The sequence below is a fragment of the Equus quagga genome, unplaced genomic scaffold, assembly GCF_021613505.1.
Source record: "Equus quagga isolate Etosha38 unplaced genomic scaffold, UCLA_HA_Equagga_1.0 146_RagTag, whole genome shotgun sequence".
Classification (NCBI taxonomy): Eukaryota; Metazoa; Chordata; class Mammalia; order Perissodactyla; family Equidae; genus Equus; species Equus quagga.
This window is the reverse complement of record NW_025796728.1, coordinates 1,429,898-1,457,385: the sequence shown is the minus strand read 5'-3', so window position 1 is coordinate 1,457,385 and position 27,488 is coordinate 1,429,898. Positions and strand designations below refer to the sequence as shown.

At 36.4% G+C, this 27,488-nt stretch overlaps 1 protein-coding gene across 1 annotated transcript in view; it reads right to left on the bottom strand.

The window, feature by feature from the left end:
* Positions 1-27,488, bottom strand: part of LOC124232994 (sec1 family domain-containing protein 2) — a 395,716-nt gene that overhangs the window by 310,407 nt on the left and 57,821 nt on the right. Inside the window, exon 4 of the mRNA XM_046649989.1 lies at positions 8,177-8,352. Within this exon, the coding sequence (XP_046505945.1) occupies positions 8,177-8,352 (176 nt within the window). The remainder of the gene's footprint in view (positions 1-8,176; positions 8,353-27,488) is intronic.

Genomic DNA, 27,488 nt, shown 5'->3' with positions numbered 1-27,488 from the left:
GGAGTGAGAAGATAAAACCCATCAATTTGTTATAAGGCAAGCAGACATACTATTATTTAGTTTAGGTAAACTTGATATGTTATAGCTGAGAGATTCTGAAATTTAGTATATCATAAAAAAACTAATCCTGCCTATTAAAAACTACTTTGACAACTAAAAAAATAGTATGTCTACTTTTCATTGCAAAGATAGATAAAATTTAAAACTAAAGCAACATTTACCTGGGTTATCTTAAGCGGCTTTATGACTCATTTATATTTTATTTCAAAATCATTTTCCAAGTTGGATTTTTTAAATTAGAAATGTAGATTCTGCCTAAAGAAATAACTGGAGATAGATATTACATATATATTTATAAGTACGTTTTTTAGGAAGTATAAACACAGCTGCTTCCTCTACTACATAGCTTGCTATTGTTTTATAACCACAATAAATTATGGTCAATAAAAGTTTTTCTTTGTGAATTAGCATAAAAACATCAGATATACATTGCAGAAACAATGGGATTTAAATCTAGTTTTAAAGAAAAATACTATCAAACATTATCAAACGTAAGATAAAAAGACAGTAACATTTTTCTAAGCAAAAGTCTCATCTTTCCTTAGTAAAATTTAATTTAGAAAAACAAAAGCTTGGTGAGAATATATTAAAGGCACTACTTGGATAAAATAAATTGGCATTTGTAATATTTTTGGCTTAGCAAAAAGAATAAATAATAATAACTACCATTTATTGAGCACCTACTATATGTTGACCATTATACTTAGTGACATACATACATAATCTCATTCAATCCTGACAACAACATTTAGACGAGGAAACTGAATCAAACTTTCTTACTAGACTACAAAAAAAGAACTCTTCAGAGGCAACTACCAAATTAAGTGAATCTGTACACTGATTAAAAAAAGCTGGCCGGTGCCATAGCAGTTAAGTTAGTGTGCTGCGCTTCGGCGGCCCGGGGTTCACGAGTTCGGATCCTGGGCACAGACCTATGTACCACTTACCAAGCCATGCTGTAGCAGGTGTCCCACATATAAAATAGAGGAAGATGCCCATGGATGTTAGCTCAGGGCCAACCTTCCTCAACAAAAGGAAGAGGATTGGCGGCAGATGTTAGCTCAGGGCTAACCATTCCGCCCCCACCCCCCAAAAAAAGCAAAGCTACTTTTACAAGTGAATGCATTCCTTAATAGAATCATAACTGTATCCACATTCAGGTTAAACTTGTTCTTTTCTACATTTTAAACTTGAGACAGAAACAGAATTATTTGCTAATTAGCACACATGTACTGAATACCTAAAACACAGACTGTGATATTGGACCTTGGAGATGAGGGAGAGAAAAAGGAGTTGAGAAGATGCTTTATCTCCCTTGGTTTTTAAAAACATATTCACTGTTAATAAACGTTAGGTTTTTCTGAACAATACTCAAAAAAGTTTTGTTTTAAGCACATAGCATTCTCTTTCTGTTATTTTCCAGAGCCTGAGTCAAACACAAGTCTTAGGAATAGTACTCAGATCTGTTGCTGACTAGTCATAAAATCGCCAAAACCATTGAGCCAAGAGATGGCAGTAAGTAGAAGAAATGCAGTAACCTATGTTTAATTATAGGTTTCCAAGATCAATTTCCTTTTCTCAACCAAGGTTGTCTACAATGCTACTTAGGCCATAAAGTCAACATTGAGGTTACAGTGATGGAGGCCTGGTAAAGGGTGGTGGAAATGAGTCTCCAAAGAAATAAACAACTCTCCATGCAGGCTGAGATTTGTATCTAGGTGGCTCTCAAGCCCTTTGGAAAAAGCTAGAAGTTGCCCTCATGCTCAAAATAAACTCAGATGGTCTACTTTCAAACCAAAGTCTGTAAAAGGGATAGCTACAGTATATTATGACTTGTTACACTAATGGCTGAGTGTATACTATATAAAATAAGCATGTTCATAAACAAAGAGCAATTACGATGGCCAGTTTATAAGTTTGCTTCTGCTAAACTCTGACTTCTAAGGACCCAGAAATGGCTAAGAACACAGTGCTAGCCAGGGTAATGTGCAATTATGATAAAAATAGGGTTTTAGTATTATAAATGCTTACCTTTTTTTTGCTCTAAAATATTACTTTATTTTTTATTGAAGGATAACTGACATACAATATTATATTAGTTTCAAGTGTACAACACAACGATTTGATATTTTTACATATTACGAGATGATCACCATGCTAAGTCTAGTTACCATCTATCGCCATACAGTGCTCTTACAATATTACTGACTCTATCTCCTAAGCTGTACATTACATCTCCGTGACTTATTTCTTTCTTTTTCCCAGGCTTTTTAATCCTTTTCTACTTGCTGAAAGAACCACACCATTAATGTGGTCACATCTGTGTCAATCTAATATGAAACAAGATTCCAAAAATTAATTATAAATGTAAGACGGTTTAGAATTAACACTGTGTCAAGATTCTTCAGAAAACTCTAGTGAGTTGAAGGATTATCATTCTTGGGGAAAAAACTGCTGTGCCTTGTTTTGAAGCACTTTTATTAGATTTTGGAGCCAGGGGCTCACTTTAGAGGACATCGGTGTTGGGCAGCAGAGGTTGAGGAGGTGGTCCACGCAGTAGGGCAGATGGGAAGGAAGGCGGTTGTAGCAGGGACCTAGAGCAAGTTATCAGAACCCAAAGGAGTGAAAAGAGTATCTATGGTGAGAGGCAATGGCAGCCAGTGCAGGGTGTCAGAGCCAAAAGAGAGGGAGGAGGGCACCTTCGCATAGTGGGTGGTAGAGCCTAGCACGGGTTGTTGGAACCCAAGGGGGCAGAGAGGACATCCACATGGATGCAGGAGGGAGTGAGAGTCCATTGTAGGGTTTCAGAGTCTGAGCAAGGTGAGGGGGTGTCCAAACGGCTATCAAGGCTCCTGTGGGGGGCCGGGGGTACAGCATCTATGTAAGGTGGGGAGGGGTGGAGGGAGGGAAGAGGGGAATGAAGCAGCAACCCTACATGGGTGGTCAGAACCAAAGGAGGTGAGAAGGGGAGCCATGTGAAAGTTGGGGCAGCAATATCCCAAGACAGAGTGTCAGAGCCTGAGCAGGGAGGTGAGAGCATTCAAACAGGCAAGTGGCAATGGCAGTACTCTGATAAGGGATGTCAGAGCCTGCAGAGTGAAGAGGGCACCTGTGCCATGGGAGCAGCAATGGAAGTTGGCATGGGGTGGCTGGAGCCTGAGAGGGGTCAGGAAAGCACGAAAGAGGCGGAGGCAGAGGCAGCACGGTGCAAGATGTCAGAGCTCAAGCAAGGTGAGAAGGGCATCTGCATGGAGAGGTTTCAACAGGGGCGTCTTTGTGCGACGTGAAAGAAAACATCTATGTGGGCGTGGGCGTGGGCTTGGCCATGGCCCGGAGCACGAAGACAGAGCCCAGGTGAGGCGAGGAAGGCATCCTGAGAGAAGCAGCAGCTCTCATGGAAGATTGGTCACGTACAGATGGCTTTATGAAGTCATTAAATACGTGGAGGGTAATGGGAGACAGGTTCCTCACTGTCAGAGAAGGGAGTTAGAAATAAGGAAAAGGAGAAAACTAGAATGGACCCTGTGGTATTAGATTAGAATTATGACAATAGTATCAACTCATGATTTTTAATAAAGAGATATTGGTATAGGTATAGGTGATACAGATAGATATAGATACAGAAAAAATATAAGGAATAATTGATAAATCCACAATCGTGGTAAGAAATTTTAAAACATTCTACCAGAAGCTAATAAGTGAGATAAAGAATTAAGGAAATTATAGCTTTGAATCATCCAATTATTAATAATTATTTATATTATAATAATACATATTTTATTATATATAATATGTAAGTATTATATATAATTATCATAAGCTAAGAGACATTTATGGAACCCTAGAGACAACAATTAGAGAATAAACATTCTTTCTGAGCACATATGGAACATTTATAAAAATGAATCACATATAAATGAAGTCTCATAAATAAGGAAATTATATCACTCAAAACACATTCTCTAACCACAATCTAATAATCAATTCAAAATAAAAGTTTTTTAAAAGACCTCATACATTTATAAACTTAAAAAATATTGTGCAGTCTAAGTAATAAACCAAATGAAAAATCATAATAGGAATTGTGAAATATTTGAATTGAATAACAAGAAAAACAATCAAAACTTTTCGTCTAAGCTACAGCAGTATTTAGAGGGAAATTCACAATCTTAAATACATTATTTGAAAATACGAATTTAGAAAAAAGAACAGAATAAAACCAAAAAATATAAAAGGAAGGAAATAATAAAGATAGGAACAAAAATTAATGAAGTACAAAACAAAGAGCACAAATGAGTATTTCAAAACAAGAAAAATAAAACATTCTTTGGAATGACCAAAATCAATACAAGAGTGAATGCAATAAAAATACTAGGCATTAAAAAAAGGGAATATAACTATATATTCAAATGAGATTTAAAAATTTTAAGAGATTTCTATGAATAAATTTATGCCAATTTGAAAATATAGATGAGGGTCTGGTCCCGTGGCCGAGTGGTTAAGTTCGCGCGCTCCGCTGCAGGCGGCCCAGTGTTTCGTTGGTTCAAATCCTGGGCGCAGACATGGCACTGCTCATCAAACCACGCTGAGGCAGCGTCCCACATGCCACAACTAGAAGGACCCACAGTGAAGAATATACAACTAGGTACTGGGGGGCTTTGGGGAGAAAAAGGAAAAAATTTTAAAAATCTTTTAAAAAAAAAGAAAATATAGATGAATGGATAATTTAAGGTAATATAAACTACCAAAATAACCTCAAGAAGAAATAGAAGAATTAGATAGATCTATAAACATTAAGTAATTAAATTGGAAGTAAAAATCTAAATCTAACTACAGCAAAGCAACAAGTCCAAATAATTCTTCAGGCATATTTTACTTTATTTTTCAAAGATTGACACCTGAGCTAACATCTGTTGCCAATCTTCTTTTCTTTTTTTCTTCTTCTCCTCAAAGCCCCCCAGTACTTAGTCGTATTTCTAGTTGTGAGTGCCTCTGGTTGTGCTATGTGGCACGCTGCCTCAGCATGGCCTGATGAGCAGTGACGTGTCAGCGCCCAGAATCCGAACCAGCAAAACCCCGGCCCGCCAAGCGGAGCGTGCGAATTTAACCACTCGGCCATGGGCCCGCCCCAGGCATATTTTACTTTTAAGCAGCTGATAATTCCTCTCTTATACAAACAGCTCCAGAGAATACAAAAACAAACACTCTAACTGATTTTATCAAACTACTATAACCTTAGTTTTAAAACCAGACAATGGCAGCACAATAAAGAAAAATTATATGCTAATCTCACCTATGAGCATAAATGCAAACAGCTAAATAAAATATTAGCAAACTAAATCTAGCAATGTGTGTATGTGTGTGTGTGTAGGATCAAGTTGAACTTATCCCGGGTATGCAATAATAACTATTTACCATTAAAAAAATTATAAATAAAATTCACCACGTTAACAATTAAGGCAGAATAAAAACTACATAGTCATCCAAAAACTTCAGAATCTGCATTAAATAAAGTTCAATACTCATGAATTATAAAAGCACTAACTCAGCAAACCAGGATTAGGAAGGAACTTCCCTAGCCTGATTAAAAACAAAACAAAACCTCAGCAAACATAATAGTTAACAGTAAAATTTTAGAACATTTTCTTTAAAGTCAGGAATAAAATGAAGATGCCTATTTTTATTGCCTCTTTTGAACAGTGTCCTAGTACGCCTGGTCAGCACACTAAAAAAGAAAGTGCTATCAAGTGTGGAAAGGAAGAAACAAATATAAATACAAATGCAAGGTTGTTGGACATGTGACCACTATTCAAAAGTCAAGAGTATTCCGATATGCCAGCAATAAATAATTAGAAAATTGAATTTTCAAAAATTCAATTCACAATGGCATTAAAATCTTTAAAGTACCCACAAATAAATCTAATAAGTCTCTTTTATGATAAATGCATAAAACTAGACATATTTATTTTTAAAACACTGTGGCATTAATTCTGTGATAGATAAAGTGACCAGTGGAACAGACTAGAAACTGAGAAATAAACCCACTTTTATATGGGATCTTAGTATATTACATATCAGTAGGAAAAGGATAAATTTCTTTTGGCTCCAAATAACAGAAAACCAACTAAAATAATTTAAACAACGGGAAGAATTATCATCTCACAAAACAGGATATTTCAGGCAAGGTTCAAAGTCATCAAGTTCATCACCCAGTTCTGTCTGTCTTCCTCTGGATCTCAGTGAGCCCCCTTCCTTATCACAAAATGCTCAAGGTGTCAAACATACAAAAAGAGGCAGAAAAAGGAGACTGTATCTTCATTATGTATCTTCTTTCAGGGCAAAAGAAAATCTTTCCTAGAAACACGTCCAGCAAACCTTCCTTTGCCTGTCTTTGGCAGGAACTGCTAAACCAATCATTCGGTGGAAAAACAAGAATACCAATATAGTCTGACACCAGTCAGGATTTGCCGGAATCACGTGAGAAAAGAACAGACACTGGAACAAAACTGGTGTCATGTCAACATGAGAAAGAGGGAAATGACTGCTGGATAAGTAAGCTACAGTTCAATGGAGTAGTTCACAAATGGTGTGGGGAGACTAGACTATCCATATGGAAGAAAAGAAAATTAGATCCTAATAATATCATAAACAAAAACAAATTCCAGGTGGATTGAAAATTCAAATGTCAAAAGTAAAAGTTAATTTTTAGTAGAAAAAATAAAACAGTATATTTAGAAATTAGGGGTAGAAAAGGATTTCCAATATAAAATATAAATAAGCACACATAATAAAGGACAATATTAATTAACTAGACTCCGTTAAAATTTAAAACTTTTATACAATAAAATATACAGGAATTAAAGTTAAAAGACAAACCACAGCCTGGGAGAAGTACTTGCATGATATAAGACAGTTTCTTCTGTTACCCAATAGATATAAATGGGCAAAGTATAAGAATGAGCAATGGACAGAAGAGAAAAATTGAATAGCCAGCAAATACTATAAAAGATGCTCAGCCTCATCAGTAGAAAGAGAATTACAAATTTATACAAAGAGCTAGCAATGACTCACTATAAAAAAATGTTTGATACTAGTGAGTGCTGGACAACATGCTGGGAAACAGTCATCGATTCCTAGCAGAAAGGTCAACTAGTTCAACTTCTTTGGTGATCACTTTGGTGATATTTAGCAAAGTCAACAATATGCATGGTCAACAATCTAACAATCCTCTCCAAGGTATATATCCTAGAGAAACTCTTTCACGTGTGTACCAGAAAACATGTTCCAGAATACACACACACTCATACACACAAATATGGAACAGTCTAATTATACATCAATATGGATTGGATAAATAAATTGTATATTCACACAGTCAAATAGTACAGTCTAGTTTAAATGAATGAACTAGATCCATATACGTCAAAGCATCTCAGAATGTTGAAAGAAAAAGCAGGTTGTTTAGGGATATTTATGATGTTATATCACTTACATTAAAAGTAAATCCATAGGACAATACTCTGTATTATTTTTGGAAAAGTAAATATTTAATAAAATATAGAAAAAAGGAATAGAGCTTGTGATTACTCCTGGGAAAGGAAAAAGGAGAAAAGGGGAAGCATGAAAATGTCCCACCCCACATACAAATCTCTTCATAAAAACTACAAATGGAGTTTGCCTCCCTTCATCTTTTACTGAGCATCATTTTAAGTCATATGCTATATGTTGTTTAAGGATTAGAGACTAGTTAGTGTCAGAAGAAATGTAAATAGCAGTTATATTCTACAGGAAAAGTAGCAAGGATTGAATAAAGATGCTAGGAAGATCAAGAAAGATCCAAATGGCATAAAATTGAAAAGAGGTTTTCAAAGTTTAGTCAAATGCTCAAAAAACAGTATTGAGTGAGAAGCCAAAGATGTCACTGTCAAAAAATAAGTAAATAAGGTATGGAAAAAGTTTCTACTTGAATTTGAATTTGGGGGCAGGTAGAGAATATACTATAGGGCATATGTCAACAACATCATTTATTACTAAGACTACAATAAATATCAAAGTTTTTCCCTGGAAGTGAAAATTTTAGTTATTAATATCCCAAGAAGCTCCCAGAGCAACATACCTGGAGAAGGAGCCTTTCAAAAGCCAGAAAGTTGTCCCACTTGGCAGTGTGCGGGTGTTTCAGAGTTTGAACTGTGGCCAGCCCAAGCTGGAGGAGACCACAGTGATTCACTAGAGCTTTGAGGTTGTTCTTGAAGAGCTGAATATAGGTCGTGAGCTGCCCCGGAGTGACTCTCCCTGGAGAAACAAATAATGTATCAATATACCCTCTTCTGGGAGTGGTAAAAATAATGACAAGAATGCTATTAAAAATACTACTGCCTTGGGGCCGGCCCAATGGTGTAGTGATTAAGTTCACTTGCATGCTCCGTTTTGGATCCCGGGCACAGACCTACACACCGCCTGTCAAGCCATACTGTGGTGGCCTCCCACATACAAAATAGAGGCAGATTGGCACAGATGTTAGCTCAGAGCCAATCTCCCTCACCAAAAAATAAAAAGTACTACTCCTTTATATTGGCACAGACCTTCCGAGCTGACTGCAAGCTTTCCTAAGCTACTGTGATTCTTACAACAACATGGTGACAACAGCAAAGTTGAAACTATTGCCTGCATTTTGCAAGTAAAGAAACAGATGTTAAGTGATCTGGCCAAGGCCTTATTGCTAGGAGAATTCATTTTATAATTCTGCAATACCCCACAAATAAGTTCTCAAATAAATTCACACAAGTAAATATTTGTTGAGCTCGACATGGAAGCTCTCCAAAACACATGATACATCAATCTAGGAAGCAAAAAGACAAGATTTCTAATTGTGTGCATATGTATTTAAAGCAAAAGGAGAGGGGGCCAGCCCCAGGGGCCGAGTGGTGAAGCTCGTGTGCTCCGCTTCAGTGGCCCAGGGTTTTGCTGGTTCGGATCCTGGGTGCAGACATGGCACCACTCATCAAGCTATGCTGAGGCAGCATCTCACATAGCACAACCAGAGGGACCTACAACTAGAATATACAACTATGTACTGGGGGGATTTGAGGAGAAGAAGAAGGAAAAAAAAAAAAAGAAGATTGGCAACAGATGTTAGATTAGGTGCCAATCTTTAACAACGAAAAAAAGATAAAATAAAGTAAAAGGAGAAACCTGTCAAGACTATAGCTGAAACTTTATCACTGACATCAGTGGGTTCATGACAATACTCATGAGGATAAAAGCTGGCTGTTACGTGGAACAAAAATGTATGGAGAACTGGAGTGGCAAAAACACTAGAAGATGAGATATCAGAAGGAAGGGTTTAGTATGAGTGACTCAGCACATTCACTACAATTGTCCTCTAGATCTAGAACAAGAGACCCCACCTCATAAAAGACTAGAGATTGTACCCAAAAACATCCCACAAACAAAAAAACACCTGTTGAAGATTCACTCCTTCCCAGCCTCTAAGTCCAACTTTTGCCTGGAGCAGTCCTTCAGTTTAGTCAATTCCCACTCTCCAGGCTGGCAAATTTCATTCCTGCCATTCATCAGTGCTATAAACAAAACTCCTAAACACCACAGATTCTCCCCATTGAGTGAGAAGGCAATGCGGCCAAATAAGTCGTGTAAATCTTTCCTACACATCTTATCCACACTGTGTTTGTGGGTTGCCTGAAATTCAAGTTTGTACATATATACCTAAATGCACAGTCATGTGCCTAGGTCCTGCCTCACAGAGAAATCCAAGTTTGTCAATATTTGGCAAGTAAACCACCTGTATTTATTTAGCACTTTACAGTTTACACAGTGCAGACATGCCCTCTTCTGATTCTCATAGCAGCTCCATGGGACAGCAAACAAGGCCTGTGCTGCATCGATTAGACCCACCTGAGGCACTGAGAGTTCAGTGTATTACATGGTGCTAAATGGTAGAGATCACTTAATAAATGATTTTTGCTACAGATCGTAATACACAAAATAAAGACCTTGCCACAGAAATTTATGAGCCTGCAACATATTCTATCTATCTTTTCATTACATTTTTCGAAGAGATCAAGAATTTTGAAGTTCCTTATAGCCAGTTTATCAGGGTGACCATCTAAAAAGAATAAGAATAGTGGGAATGACAAGTAGGTAGGTGAGTCCCTTGGTAAAACTTGGTTCATTCCTGATTCTCAAAGCAGCAAGCTAACGATTTGCTTACTTAAGTATTCATAGAGAAGAGCCTCATTAACTCTTTGTTTGCTTTTGAATCAGGGTTATCCAGGTATAATTTACATACAGTAAAATTCACCCTTTTCAGGCGTACAGTTCTATGAATTCTGACAAATGCATATGGGTGGGTAAGCACTATCACAATCAAAATATAGAATATTTCTATCATTCCAAAAAGGTCCCCTTCTTTGTAGTCAACTCTCTTTGCCCAAGCCCTGTCACCGTGAACACTTATGTTTACTGGATTTCTGTCCCACAGTTTTGCCTTTCCAGATGTTCTATAAATGGAATCATACAGTATGGAGCGTTTTGAGTGGGGCTTCTTTCAATTTGGCATAATGTACTTGATATTCATCCATGTTATCGCCTGTATTAATAGTTTGCTCCCTCTTCTTGCTGAGTAATGTTCTGTTGTATGAGTGTGCCATAGTTTATTTAGCCATTTATTTAGCCATTCACCAGTTAACGATCATGTATGTTTAACTTTAAGAAACTAGCAAACTGATTTCCAAAGTGAGCTGTTCCATCTGCAACATATGAGAGTTCTATTGCCTCACATCCTCATCAGCACTTGGCGTTGCCAATTATTTTTATTTGATCCATTCTAATAGGTGCATAGCAATTGCATTGTAGTTTTAATTTGTATTTTTCTTATGACTAATGATGTTGATCATTTTTTCTTGTGCTTATTTGCCATTCTATATATTTTTTGGTGAAGTGTCTGTTCAAATTGCTTGCCCATTTTTTATTAGATTGTTTATTTCCTGATTATCAAATTGTGAGCATCAACTTTCATTAATTCATTTATTCAACATATATTTCTGTGCCAGGCACTGTTCTTGTTGCTAGGAATAAACCCATGAACAAATCAGACAAAAATCTCTGTCCTCACAGCCAATAAATAGACAAATGACTCCATGATGTTCTAATTAATTCAGTCATTTCTCTCTTAGGGGATGGGGACCTTTTGTGCAAATGGTTAACATTTTTACTCAATGACATCTTCTGACACCTATTAAATATCAATATTAAGTAAGTGAAAACAAAATTTCATACAAAACGGTTTCAAATCTAAGACTGCCATGAGCTTCATTTATTTGCTTACACATTTTACTGCTGGTGATCGGCAAAGTGGTTCCTCACACAGAGCGTAGTCTATCAAGAGAGATATTCATTAAACACCTATACAAATAATTACTTAATCATGATTGTCATAATACTGCTAAAGAAAAATACAAAATGTCCGGAAAATGTGAAAGGCTCTATATGATGCAAAACTGCCTACCTCTCTAGCTCTGTCTCCTCAACTCAAGGAGGAGAAGTAAACAGGCTCAAAATACATACAATCCATTTGTAATATAACTGCCTTTTAGAGAAACCACAAGAAATGGAAATCATCAGAAAGTTGATTTAGATTTCTCTTGTAATAACCATAGATCAATTTAAAAGTGTATCTTCAATTCAAAAACATAGTTGAACTTTTTATCCAGTTAGTATTTCCTAGCTCAATCTCATACTGAGTTACCATATTTACATACTGCCACCTTCCCACAAAAGGCACTTGATCCAAAGGAACAAACGGGTGTATTTTATAACAGGAAATGCCAACAAAACACTACACTTGTGAATTTAGCAATTTTTCACCCTTGCTGCTCCATTCTGTTCCCTCTGTACATCTTTTTTCTTACACAGACATGCCAGTAACACTTCACTAGATACATCTCGAGAGCAGATTTTTTTTAATCCATAACATGCTAATTGGAATTAATAAAAGAGTACTTCACACAGACGCTTCAAAATATAGACTAGCAACATTTAAAAAATTTTAAACTTAATCAAACCCTACATAAAATAAGTCAAAATCACTGACTATCAAAAATGCTACAGTGAGACTAATGACTTAAGAAAGCTTCTCAGTTCATATCAACTAAAACAGCAAGCAACTAGAACGAGGGGTAGAAAAAGTAATAGATGAAACATTTATTCATATCTTACATTACAAAAAAAAAAAACTTGTCAGGCAGATTTACATGGTGATTTAAAAATGTCAACCCAGAAGGCTTTGCAACACATTCTTTAAAGCCGTAAAAACAAGGGTTACTTTATATAAAGACTGCATAAGATATAGCAACTTTTTGAAAAGTGACAATTTTGAAATTTGAAAAATGGTTTTCACGTAAGAAAAGCTATTAGGCTTTCTTTTTCCTTTTTGTATGTCTTAAGAAAGAAACAGCCTTCTGATTTTAACTTAGCTAAGAGAAAAACACAAAACTTTATCAACCATCAATTCTCTCTATACTTTAAAACATTAAAATAGAATTGTCTCTTGGGGGCAAGGGTACCAGATTTGGAAAGCAAAATGATTTAGTATTTTAATATTATCTGTGATCCTTACAAGAGTAATTCAATTGTATTATGGAATCTATTTGTCCATTTGCTACATATCTATTTGATAAGTAACTTTCTCAATCTGTTTCATGGCTTGTTAAAATATATTTAAAATATCTACACATATATGACTTTTGTTGATATTCTTAAAATAAAGAGGACTCTGCCAGTGCTATGTTTGATTTAATCCCAAAATTGTGTCTTAATGGTAGAAAGCAACCACCATCAGAAATTTTGTCTAAAACATCATATTTAGCTACTAAATATCTTTAAAAAAAAACATAATATAAGAAATAATAACTGTCATTGCATGCTTTTTATTCAACATTTTCCTGAAAACCGAGTGTGTGAAATTTGAATAACCAAACATGTGTTTTAGGATTTGACTCCCAGAAATCAAATGTCAGCATTTCATTTGTCTCCTTTTCAATCATTTCTCTAAGATAATAAAGGCAAAGTATATTAAAATATTTAAATATAATATGTTCTGCTAAAACTCTGGTTTATTAGCTCACACACAATTGACAAACAGGAATAATTTCAATATTACACAAAAATCACATCTGTTTGTTATTTTTCCTCATTATTTTAATATTTTGTGCCACCAAATAACAGGAGCTGAACACAAAGTAAACAAACACAGCCGAACACCACAAGCCACAAGAGGAAGTGAGCACTGTATGTAGCACCCACACAGCCCTGGTTCTTCCTCTTGGCTCTGCTCCGCCACGTGTTCTGTCTAGGAAGTGCTTCCTGTTGAGTCTCCCTGATGTTCAGTGCATTTTGCCTTTGCCTCCATAACTAAAAGGACTCAACTCCTCTTCACATCCTCTTCCAGTGAGCTACCTTCAACTCTTTTCTTCACATAAAGTCCTACATATGCTGTAACATTTCTTTATTTATAGGAATTTACCATCTTCTTTTTACCTTCTTCAATAATTTTATTTTTAATTTTTTACTAATTAATTTTAGATTTGCAGAAAAGTTGCAAAAATGTTAGCATTCTCCTTATACCCTTCACTTAGGATTGCTTTGGCTTTTTGGGATCTTTTGTAGTTCCACACAAATTTTAGGATGTTCTATTTTTGTGGAAAATGCCATTGGAATCTCGATAGGGATTGCATTGAATCTATAGATGGTTTTGGGAAGTATGGACATTTTAACATTATCAAGTCTTCCAATCCATCTTTCCATTTGTTTGTGTCTTCTTCCATTTCTTTCATCAAAGTCTTGTAATTTTCAGTGTACAGATCTTTCACATTGGTTAAACTTATTCCTAAGTATTTTATTGTTTTTGATGCTATTGTGAATGAAATTGTTTTATTTGTTTTAAAGATATTTTGTTGTTAGTGGATAAAAACACAACTTATTTCTGTATGTTGATTTTGTATCCTGCAACTTTACTGAATTTGTTGATTAGTTCTAACAGTTTTTTGGTGGAGTCTTTAGGATTGTCTATATACAAGATCACGTCATCTGCAAATAAAGACAATTTTACTTCTCCCTTTCTGATTTGGATGCCTTTTCTTTATTTTTCTTGCCTAATTGTTCTGGTTAGAACTTCCAGTGCTGTGTTTAATAGGAGTGGTTGGAGTGGGCACCCTTGTCTTGTTCCTGATTTTAGAAGACAAGCTTTCAACCTTTCACCATTGAGTATGATGTTAGCTGTGGGCTTGTCATAAATGACCTTTGTTATGTTGAGGTATATTCTTTTTTTTTTTTTTTTTGGAAGATTGGCCCTGAGCTAACATCTGTTGCCAATCTTCCTCCGTATCTTTTTAAGTGTGCTAATATTTTTATCCAGATTCTCTTTTTTGTTAGTGTTCTGATTATAAATTTGCATAGATTTTTGAATGGACTTCTGCTAATGATGTTTTTGTATGATGAGCCCTGATGCCTAGTATGTGATTTTGCAAAACAAGTTTTCCAGGAATGCATATATGTGATAATAAAAACACCCATGGCAATATACAGACAAAGGTCGTGGCTCTACTAAAATTAAACTATTGGTTGGTAGGCAGCACCATCACGGAAAATTTCAAATGTTAATTCAACAGCTGACAGAGAACAGCCAGAATCTTGTGTATGAAAGATAGTTTAGGAGGTTTGTAAATTATGTACAAAAGCCTCACAGGGTGGACTGAGCACACAGGTTTACACCCTCTCCTCATTCCGTCAGAATGACAGAAAGGAAGAAAAAGGGATAGGAATACACAACAACAAAGGGATCGTGAGATAGTCCATAAGCTGATAAAGGAATCCAAGCACTTTCGCCTCTATCTGTTGGTTATCTTTGTAACTTACATTATATAGTTAAACTTTCTTTTTGTTGTCAACTTCAGATGGTACCCTATGGCTTCTCATGTGTTAAGAAGAAGATATTAGCCCCCCCTACACTCCCCTTCACTTATTTCCCCTTTCATCTTTCAAATCATCTGGATTTTTATTTTCACCTGGTCAAGATAGATAGTGTTTATATTTTGTTCTATAACCATGATTTGATCTTACGTACTTTTTCTATAGTTTGATTTGAAAAGTTCAAAATCAATCAATACTGTTTGTGTCATTAGGAACTATACAACTATTAATGACAGAGCGAAACTGTGTGCTAAGATTACATTGCCTTATGTATAATATGCTCCTGGAATCCTCAATGGCCTTTTTTCTTTTGGCATTACCTGCCTTAATCAAAGCTTTAAAGTCTTCTAGTCTCAAATACACTGTTTCATCTTCGGAGTTTTTTTTTTTCTTCTCTGAATGCTTTACTACCAAACCCCTTCATTCTCCAGTTCCATCACAGGTGGATTGTTCTCTAGGCCTTTCTGCATAGCCAGTAGCCTGGAACTCCTTTTATTGCTTTCTACTCTTGGAAGACTGGTTTGTTAAACCCCTGATTTTTCTTTCTTGCTATACTGCCTTGTTTTGCTGGACATCCTCAAGTAACTTCCTCAGAAGAGGTGTGCAGAAAGCAAAGGTTTTTTTTTAATGTCTGAAAAGGCTTTCTCTTGACCTCAAAGTTGCATAATAGTTTATCTGGGTCTAGAATTCTATGTTGAAAAGAATGCCTTGCTTCATTATCTCCTGGCTCAGGGCTGCTGATGAGGATTGACTGCTATGCTTATCCTTGCTCCTTAGTAGGTGAGCTTCTTTTTCCTTTCATTCTCTTGTATTCTTAAGGATTCATAGTGATTATGTCTAGTTTAGAGGTTTTCTATTCTTCCAACTTGCTTCTCAGGAAGGCCATTCAATTTAACCATGCCTTTCTTCCTATCCTCTGCTTTTTCTCTCTTTCTGAAACCTCCAATAGTTCCAAGACCTCCTAGATTGTTTCTCTATATCATTTATCTTTTCTGTAATCTTTTTAATGCCCTGTTCTTTCTATATGTTAGATTTCCTTGATTTATCTTTAAACTTTGGCTGAATTTTATTTTCACAATAATATCCTTATTTCCAAGACACCTTTTTTTAAATAACAGCTTTATTAAGATAAAGCCATAAAATTCACCAAGTGTACAATTCAAGTGGGTTTTAGTATATTCACAGAATTGTGCAGTCATCATCACTATATAATTTCAGAATATTTTCATCACCCAAAGGAAAAAGCCCATACACAAATTTCCTCATTATAAAAAGATACACAGCTATAAATGCACACATATTAGAATATATGCTGAATGAAATTTTCAGTTGGAGACATAACTGTACTTAGTTATCCCAGGATACTGGGAAACAACAGAAAGGAGAACTTTGTGTATATGTGTGTGTGTGTGAGGAAGATTTGCCCTGAGCTAACATCTGTGCCAACTTCCTCTACTTTATATGTGAGATGCCTCCACAGCATGGCTGATGAGTGGAGCAGGTCTGCACTCGGGATCTGAAGATATAAACTGGTGCTGCCAAAGCGGAGTGCACAGAACTTTAACCACTTGGCCATGGGGCCAGCCTCCGAACTCTGACTTTTTCATATAATAATACCATAATCATTTTTTATCATAGTTTTTAAAGAAACTTTAATTGAAGTATAAATTCCTGGAAGGTAAAAGAGGAATGGAAGAGTACTAAATGATGGAGCAACACAAACCATAAAAATAAACCTCTTACTTATCCTCAGCTGCCCAAAAAGGCTTTGCCTAGAATATGTGAAAGGGCACTGCAGCAAAGAGGGAGCTACCTGCCTAGAAGGTATGAGCAATTCTAGACTCAGAAGCCTCAGGTATAAGGGAGGTGAAAAGTGAGGAGCACAACATAAAGTAAAGCATACAAATCTCAAGGGTACAGTTTAATTAATTCTTACATATGCATCTATCCATGTAACCACCACCCAGATCGAGGTATAGAATATGTCCAGCACTCTGGAAGACTCCCTCCCATACTTACCTAGTAAATAATCCCCCAAAGGTAAACCATCACTTTTATCTCTATCACCACAGATCATTTTTTTCCTGCTTTTGAACTTCATACAAATGGAATTATACATATGTACTCTTTTGTGTCTAGCTTCTTTTGTTCAACATTACCTAAAATCTCAATTTCTTTTACTGCGTTTTATTGTTCTATACGACTACATCAGTTTCTTTAACCACTCTGCTTTGAGGGCTATTTAGGTTTTAAAGTTTGGGGCCATTATAAATAATGATGCTATGAATACTCTAATAGCCTTTGGTGGATGTAAGCACTCATTTCCACTGGATATGTGCCCAGCTGTGAAACTGCCGGGTGGATGTATACTCAGCTTTTAGTCAATACTGTCCAACAGTTTTCCATCTCTGTATCACTCTCCAAACATTTTAAATTAAATTTGATTAAATTTAACATAATGTAAAAACTATTATGTAATGTTTAAAATGAGGCACAATTGTATGATTAAGTTTCCTTCATGGTATTTTATGCTAGGTAGCCAAAATCCTAACGAGAGCGAGAGAAAAAATCACAATGGAAACCATATTGCCATTCTATCAGTATGCACCTTATTCTTATTTCTGTCATTATTTGGTTACCTGTTTATTTACTTACTTTCTTACCTAGTTACATAGAAAAAGGCTTGGAAGGCAAGATACTAATTTAGGAACAAAGGTTATGTTGAAGAGCAAGATGGTGAGGAGAGGGGATGTACATCCACTTTTTATTTTAGATACATTATGATGTGAATTTTCTAGAAGCATGTGCTAGTATTACTTTTTAAATAGTGTCTTGGTTCTGAAATAAAATCATGTCTGTCTCCTGTAGAATGAACAGACATGTATTTTTCTCTGGGAAATGTGAGTTTATGACTACCACTCACTTGTACAAGGGACAAAGCATTGCCTTTCAACAGATACAGAAATAGAAGAGTAATAATAACTGCCTGCTTCCCACCTCTACTGAGGTCAAAGGTCAAAGAAATATGGTTAACATGCAGGTGGAGAGACGTAAGTCAGACATGAGAAAAAAATTTCACGATCATGATGAGTATTAGACATTGAAACAAGTTATTAAAAGGGGAATAGGGAAGACATTATAAATCTTTGCCCGTGGGGATCTGAAGGGCAGTATATACAGACATCTGTATAGTGAAACTTGGATAAAACCCAGCTGGGAATTGATGTCCATTTTTATAACACCATAAATACTGACAAAGGTTTTCTGGGATATCCTTTAAATAGTGTATGTTTCTTGTTACATAGATTTTTGAGCTCTATAACATTACAAAGACAGAATAAGAAACTAATGTGAAAAGAGCATTTTAATTATATGAATCAATTCAATCAAATGGGTCCAACATTCAGAAATTTATTGCAAGGTATGTTTTCAGGAAAGTATAGAATAAGGTATAACTGCTGAAGGCCCAGGGGTCACAAATAGAAAATAAACAGCTCTCTCTGAAAGTTATACAAAACAATGAAGGATGAAACCACCAGAAATGTTTATGGTTTGGTTTTCTTTGGAAAGGCAGATTTCCTGAGGCTAACTGCATCAACGATTATAAACTCAGCAGAGAGCATGGAAGGGAACAGATAGACTACCCGTTATCCAGGGGCCAGATTACCAGGCTGCCAGGGAAGGAGTATTTCCTGGGTGGGTCCACTCTCCTTGGAAAGGAATTTCTGCTCTTAGGGGAGCTTCTAAGTAAAGAGACTCCCATCCTGCAGCCATAGGCCTTCTCGCATCATTCTCGCCGGGTTTTTAACTCCTAGCCCATATTCTCATGTTGAAGATCGCTTATGTTGAGAAAACATAAAGATTAATGAGAGGAAGAGAAGGAAAAAGGGGAAGAAGAGATGGAGAGAAAAAGAAGAAAAAGAAGATGCATCAATTTAAGTTAAAGATATAGAGCCAGAGCATAGATGCTTGAAGAAGGGACATTAGAAATTCAGATGCCCATTTTTTAGATGAGGAAATAGAGAAACAGAGGCAACTCAAGTTCTGTTTTAGGTGATGGAGTGTAAGAGGGAAGCATTATGGCTTTCAGGCATTATTAATTATTAATTCAATGAAAACTCCTCCTGTCACTTTTTCTAGAGTCTCTATCTTCTTCATACTTCTAAATGAATATATTCCTTAGGGCTCTGCCTTCAAACCTCTTCTCATTCATTCTACCTTCTCCCTCTGGATGATCAACTTATATTATATTTCCTTTAGAAATTCATTACTTAAATCAACATAATCACTAGGTAACTAAATCCTCGATCTCTACTTTCACTTCTGGAAACCATTACTTTAGTCACAAGATGATCAGGGAACAAATCCTACAGACAGAGTAATCCCACCCCTAGATCTGGAAGAGTACTCTTCGTATGCAGTTGCACGACCATTGGTCACTATGTTTATAACGTATTTTATCTGTCCAGGAGACAATTGCACCATGCTATACCCTCCTTTTAGAGAACAGCTTGAATTTCACAAACACAATGTTTCAAATAGATCACCTCATCTAATTGTCAAATTAGCAGGTAGTAGAATCCTCATTTTGCAGATAAACAGATTCAGAAAAGTTAAATGATTTGTTCATCTGAAGACAAGATAATATTTTATATGTTTCCTATCCCCTACAAGGAACTAATACATAGTATGTACACATAATAAATATCTTTTAAATGTATAAACAATTGTCTATTACCTCTAGATCAGGAAAATGTCTAGAAAAAATTTCAGTGAGCTTTCCCTCCTTCTATTTTGGTACTCAACTATGATTCCAGCAATCTCTAAGAAATTGTGCCAACCTTGTACCCCACAGAATATAGCATTCTTTAAAAGAATGGTTCTTAAAGATGTTCCACAGACCCTTGGGTCCCTGAGACACTTTTAGGTAGTCAAAAATCTTAAAACTATTATGATAATAATTCTAGATATTACTTGATTTTGTTACTGTGTTGTATTCACCCATGATACAAAACCAATGGTGGGTGAAAGTGTTGTTGCCTTAGTACCAATACAGGCTGTGGACCAAATTATACAAGTAGTCAGTTTCACTTCAGAATAGCCACGATGAAACTGTAAATCTCATTAATTTTTATCAAATCTCAACCCTTAAGAAATTCTGTGTAGGGGCCGTCCCCGTGGCCGAGTGGTTAAGTTCGCGTGCTCTGCTTCGGCGGCCCAGGGTTTTGCAAGTTCGAATTCTGGGCGCAGACATGGCACCGCTCATCAAGCCACACTGAGGCGGCGTCCCACATGCCACAACTAGGAGGACCCACAACTAAAAATGCACAACTATGTACCGGAGGGCTTTGGGGAGAAAAAGGAAAAATAAAAATAATAATAATACTAAAAAATCTTTAAAAAAAAGGAAACTCTGTGTAAAGAAACTAGATATCCTGGGTAAAGAAATGGGAAATATACAAAAACACCTGTGGTGCATACTGAAGTACAATGATTGTCTTAAGGAAAAGTACTGGTATGATTATTTGTGTTGTGAACTGAACTAGCCACTGTTTTCATGGCACACAATTTTTACTGGAAGAGACAACTATAAAACTAGGTTCTTTATACATTTTTCCAGGCTATCACTTCAAGAAAACAACTGACAGTTTGTACAGTCAATGACAAAAGTCAAGTTTTCATGTGAAAATTATAATTTTGGAGAACTTGTACTGCCCCTATATCTTTACATTCCCAATAATTAAAAATTTTCTAATGATACCAGTAGGGATATCAACAAATGTGGTTTTGTTATATTGTATTATATGTGTTAACATTTGGAAGATCTGCATAATTTAGTGAACCAATATTTTCCAAGTTAGTAATGCACAATGGTATAAAATAATGTGTGAGTAAAAGATCCATTCAAAGTGCAAGAGAGACCCCTGGGTTTTAATGTTAACAGAGTAAGGAAAATTCAATGATATGGTTTCATACTCCAAATTGTAATTAAACTATAAGAAATTACCTCTTGTAAAATTGGTGTAGTATCACTGAAGACTACCTACAATTTTCTGAAAAGGTATTAAAATACTCCTCTATTTTCCAACTACGTATCTTTGTAAGGCCAGTTTATCCTTATATGCTTCATCCAAAATACTATATCACAACAGATTGAATGAAGAAGCAGATATGAGAATACAACTGTCTTCTATTAAACCAGAGACATGCAAAAATATAAACGGGTGCCACTCTACATTATTTTGTTTTAGAAAATATAGTTATTTTTCATAAAAATATGTTACTCATGTTTACCTGTAATAGGTCTGTCATATTTTATATTACTTAATAAATAATTATTTTAAAGTGTTTCCCTGCTTTAATTTCTAACATAATATTTTCTATCTATCTATCAATAGATATAATCCACATAAACAAAAGCTTGTGGGGTCATCAACAATTTTTAAGAATGTAAAGAGGTTCTGAGACCAAAAAGTTCGAGAACTAATGATCCAAAGCAATGTCACTTTGGATTCCATAGGAGAGTGATAGAAAAAAACATTCATTAAATAAATATATAACAAATCACAACTGATAGTATTAGTTCAAGAACTTATTTATTCATTTTATAAACATTTATTGCATATAGAATAAGTTCAAGGTCCTATGTTAGGTTTGGAGGATACGAAGAAGCATAGATAAAAGTTCTCAGCCCCAACTGCTCAGGGTCTGCTGTAATACCAGTATGAACAAAAAACAGTGCTGATAGGAATATAAGATGTCATCTATTAGAGAGGATAGTAGGGGATGAAAGATATGTTGGAAAAAATGTTGAAAGAGAATTTTAAAAGCCAGGAGACTGAACAATAGGAAATGAGCATTCTACTTTTGGAGCAGGGAATAGAAGTAGCATGAGGCTTCAAGCAATCATTAACTGAATACTTATGTGCAAGGTTAACACAAATAACAAAAATATCTACAGTCTTCTAGGAAACTAGAAGTAAGGAAGAGAAGGTATAAAACAATTATCAGAAAGAGAAAGATAATCAGAAGATCAGAGTGACATGAAGACCAAGGGAAAAGAACCCAAGAAAGAAGACGTGATCAGATGCTATAGAGATGTCAAGAGGAATAAGAAAAATCAGAAAGGAAATGTGTAAATACAAATATTAATGCATATAACTAAAAGTAGAAACACTCATTATCCCTCTAATACTCATCCACACTCATCAGGCAATCCATAAATTCAACCATGTACAAAGCCACCCACTATGTACCAAGTCAAGCAGCCAATGAAGAACATGACATAGACAATATCTAACAAGGTTTTGGACCCACATACATTAACTATATTGCACTGTGGTAAGTGTTAAGAAAGCAACAAGAAACAGAGCTGTGGGTCCTTAGAAGCAAGAGCAATCAATTCAGCCTGCTGAGGAGGGGGTAGGAAGAAAAGAACAAGGGAATTAGATGTGGTTCCACAGAGAAAGTGACATCTGTATTAGATCATGAAAAATAAGATGGGTTTTGACAGGAAAGGTGTGTGTGCACGTGCACAAGTGTGTGCGTTGGAAAGTGAGTGGTTATATTAGTCAAGGTCCCGGCAAGAAAGAGATCGCACACTCAAACAGGGAAAATAAAGTGGGCTTAATGAGCGGACTCTTTTACAAGAGTGTAGGCTAAGGGAAATCATGAGTGTTAAAGAAAACCAACAAGGAAAGCGTAGAGGGATTGGGTCCTGATAGGGAAGAAGCCAGGCCAACAATACCCTAACCATACTCTCCTCTCACCCTCTAAATCCCTGCCCATGCCTCCCATTGGCCACACCCAACTGAGAGGCCAAGGACAGGAAAGTCTCTTGAGGCAGCCCATAATGGTTAGGCTCCAGAAGCAGAGGTAGAGAAGGGGGAAATGGATCTGGAGGGACAATCAAATGAGAATACTTCAGGCAAAGACAACAAAGACCCGGATCTGCAGAAGTTCATGCTGAGGAAGGGGGAGTAGGGAGGGAAAGCAACAGGATTAGATGGATGAAGCATGAGGCTAGAAGGCAGAAAGACTTTTATAAATAGCATGCTAAGAAATTTGGATACTATCATGAGGCAATGGGGAAGCATCAAAGGGTTTTAAGCAGAGGAATGGCACAATCATATCTGTGTTTACAGCTCTGTAACTCTGCTACCCTCCCACCCCAGTTAGTTTGGCTCCTCTATCTAGAAAGAGGCCTGATACAGCAGTCAGACAGACCCAGGTTTGTATCCCGGCTTACTTGCTGTAAGACTGTACCAGCCAGGGCCCAGGCAGAAGGCAGAAAATAGACCAGTTATTTGAACAGAGAAAATTTAACATACGGAATTAACTGGGTAACTGAAAGGTTAAAAAGAGCCCTCCAAGGTATTATGTACATAGCCACCGCTGGAAGCAGCTACCACCAGTAGGCTGGAGGAAACAAAGCGAAGAGGTCGGAATTATCAAAACTTCGAAACTTAGGGACTTGTGAACTGAAACTCAGACTTCTAATAGAGCACTATTCAGCTGGGCTGGTACCTCTGAGGAGGGGGTACCATGGAGCTGGTTCTGCAAGTGTTGGAAAAACTACAAACTGGATTCAGCTGCTACCAGAAGAAGGACCTGCCACTCCTGGGGTGAAGTATTGTCAGCCTGACACTCACAGGCAGAAGGAAAGTCCACAGGAAGCAGACAGGAAGGGACAAGTTGCCTCATCCCCTTCCAGCCTTGCATTCTCCCTCTAGCACCCCTCATTAGCATAGTCTAACAGGGAGCCAGCTGGAAGAGCAGAAATGCAGTCTGCAGACTCCCAGCCCTAGCATTACAGAGCAGAAGGGGAGATTTAGATCTGAGAGACAATAACTTAACAGCACAGCGATCCTGGAAAAGAAACGTAACCTTTTCGGGTCTCGGTTTTCCTGGTTTGTGAAACAAGAATAAAAACAGAATACCAAATTCACAAGATTATTGGGAGTATTACATGAAACAGACTATGTAAAACTTCTGTTATGGTACCTGAAACAAAGTAGCTATTCAATAAAAGTCAATTCCCTTCCCCATTCCCCAAATTGTGGTAATATTACAACGATATATGAGAGTTAATAATCAGTGTATGTGCCCTATGAAGCATCCAGATTTTTGTCATCTTTCATAAATTACTGTATATCACATTGTATGTTGGTCCTATTAGGTTTTAAAGTATCCTTTTTGCAAAGTTTGACAATCTCCCTACCCATTTCCCTCTCTCTTTCTCTGTCTCTCTCTCTCTCTCACACACAAATACACACACACATTCCCCTTAATCCCAGACAAAATTCTCCATAATGAAGGCAAAAGATATAAATGTGATAAAAACATAGCTGTTATCCAGCCAGAACTGAATGAACTCAGGTACCCTCAATGATGTTAAAAAAAGTATATATCAAATGATTTTTTAGAGTGTTTTGATTAATTCCTGTTTTTCAAAGCCAGTATTGCTAAGTAGTAAAAGCAGGAAATGATATTAGTGGCATTGGTGGGAAGCAGAAGTCACTCATCTTGTCTGGGGCTTCATTAAGAGAAGTATAGTGTCCAAAAAGAGGTGAAGAACAAGAGACCTTTGTTCGGCTCTGGACATTTTAGGAGGGATATTAACAAACTGGAGCTTTGCCAGTGGCTCAGAACTAGAGGCAACTGTGATGACAAAATGTAGGAATGGCTTGTCTTTTCATAAAATTTTGTAAGAACTCATCACATTTACTTTGGAGAAGAGAAAATGGTGGTGAGGATATGGGGCTGAGACTACGGTGCCCCAGAACTAGGAGAGTAAGTTAAGAAGTTTCTCAATGTAATGGATCAGAGCATCTAGAAATGTAGCACAAGAGATTTTTCTACAAAAGTATGACCACAGAGATTTGGTAATAGCAAATACAGTCAAGGTGATTTGAGGGGTGAACCGAGTCAGGGGAGAGGTAATAGAATGTAATCATAACTAGGCTGAAAATGAAAAACTATTCTGAATTCTACGTAAAGAAAGATGTGTTATCAAAAGGGTTAGAAAAGGACAAGAGAAATGGAGAGAATGGATCAGTCCATTTCCCAGAAAGAAAGGGGAACATTAGCTAACTTGATTTGTTTGCTTTGATTTCACTCTCATTAAACAACCTTCTCAGAATTTGGTTTCCCACAAAGACTCTCCCACAGACAGAATACAACCGCAGCACACCAACTCCAGTTTGCTTAATAGTCATAATCTTCACTCTACTCAGAGCTTTCTTTCTCCTTCAAAATTCCAGGAAATAGACATTTTTCCCATCTTGTATGGATGAAGAAATTGAAGTCTGGCTAATCAGTGACGGAACTGTGATTCACCTCCAGATATAATTGAGTTTGCATTCCATCACGGGGGACCCCAAAGTCACAGGAAACACAGAGAGATGTACGAGAAAGCGGCGATAGTCTAGAAGTAAATGCTGCAAAGAAGTCAAGAAGAATGAGGACTGAGGAGAAGGCCCTTATGTTTAGTGGTCTAGGGGACTTTTCAGTAAAAAGTGTCAGAAGCCAGACTGTATCAATTAATAAGAAAGAAAATAATAAAGACACAGAGGCATCAAGCACCAAATACTCTTTCAAGAAATCTGGCTGCAAAAGGAAGGACAGTGTCATAAAGACATCTGTTTCACTTCAACTGTAATGGTATCTCTCTGCCACCCATTAAATACTGGGGACATGTCCCTTCTGCAGAGAGCTCTAGGATGAGCCGGGAAGATCCGCCACCACAGTGGCACTCCAGAGAAACAGTTCTCCGTAAAATGTAGAAACTGAGATGGGCATTTTCTATTCATTTCCTCTGTAAGTGGACATTTGGGATCCAAAAAAGTAAGTTTCTTGGAGTCTATTTACTTTTTACTTTCAGAATACATTTTTCATTATGAAAGCCAGTGGGAAAAATACAATCCAGTTTACAATGTTTTAAAAATCACTTTTCTGGAACACATCTATTTCATTAACTGACAATTTAATAACAAGCTCTAGGAAAGATGGCATATGTTGATGTGAAATGATAAAATGAATTTTTTCTTTGTTTTAGCAATTAAACTTTTTTCCTTTAAGAGAATGATATATATTTCTCGTGAAGCTCTAATGTTTTAATAGGAACTTACCTTGTGCTGAGTTTAAGATCTGAGGTTTCAATGATGGGATCCCTCTCAGTGAATTTAAATATAAGAGAGTCCTAAATCCAGAATTAACATTTCAGTTTAATGCCTCAAAAGTACTAGAAGCCTCTATCACAGTCAGAAAAATTTATACTTAATAGAATTTACAGCAGGGGTTGGGAAAACAGTGCATAGTTTAAAGTATATTTCATAGTTTTAAATGCTGCTAGAAAAAGCATTCCAGCCATCTAGGATTCCAGAGCATGATTTTTTTTTTTTTATGATAAGCTATATGATAAGGAGTTTTCAAATACCAATGTTTTACTATGTTTAAGTTCCAGATCTTTTCTTTACTTTCATGGTTATGTATCTGTTGGTAAATGGAAATGAGACACATGAGAAATTCTGACTAGTGATATGAAGCAGAAGTGGGTAGCTGCACCGTTATCTTTTACTCAATTGTAGTTGGCACATGGATAGAGTGTGACTTGGGCCAACCATTTTCGTCCTTCTTACAACAAAAGTCTGCTAACAATTGTCTGTTTCTTTCCTTCTTTTTTCTCTCCTCACTCTCCCCTACATCTAGAGTTTTGAGATAAAGCAAACCATTTTATCTAAGTTTTTTTTTGGTTGACGGAAAACTCAAACATTTAAATTTGAATTCTTTATGAAGTTACCCGTCTTTTTTTAAAATTTATTTCTGGCTCTGATTATTTTTAAAAGATATAGCTCCTTAGAAAAGTAAAGTATGTTGATCTTTCAAGAGTTCTGCATTGAGCAATAAAAACTGATTTATGCTCTGTGATAGCATCATAAAGTTATATCACTGAAACGCAATATAAATTAACCTTATCACCAAGACCCTTGGTGCCTTCCTACTTTTCTTGACTCACAATATGAATTAGTTCTTGTTACAACATAATTATGGATGAGGAACTCTGTAAAGTAAATATATTTGTTCTTAATGTGTATCTAGAACTGTGGAAAGAATAAAGAAAGAAAAAGAGAGAGAAAAGGAAGGGTGGGAGGAAGGAAAGAAAGATGGAAGGAAGGAAGGGAGGGAGGGAGGAAGGGAGAAAGAAAGGAAATTAGAAACTAGAATTAACAGTCAAATGCCGGTATGGTCTCATAGTAGCAACTTTATTTCTACTCCAAAACAATACACAGGACTCCTGGCATTGGTTGTTAGAATTAGGATGATTTTATAAATACAGAGCATATGCTCTCACATCAGAATGTCTGGATTTGAATTCCAGTCCTACCGCTTATCAGATGTATGGCCTTGAGCAACTTAATTTTTCTCCATTCCAGTTTCCTTAT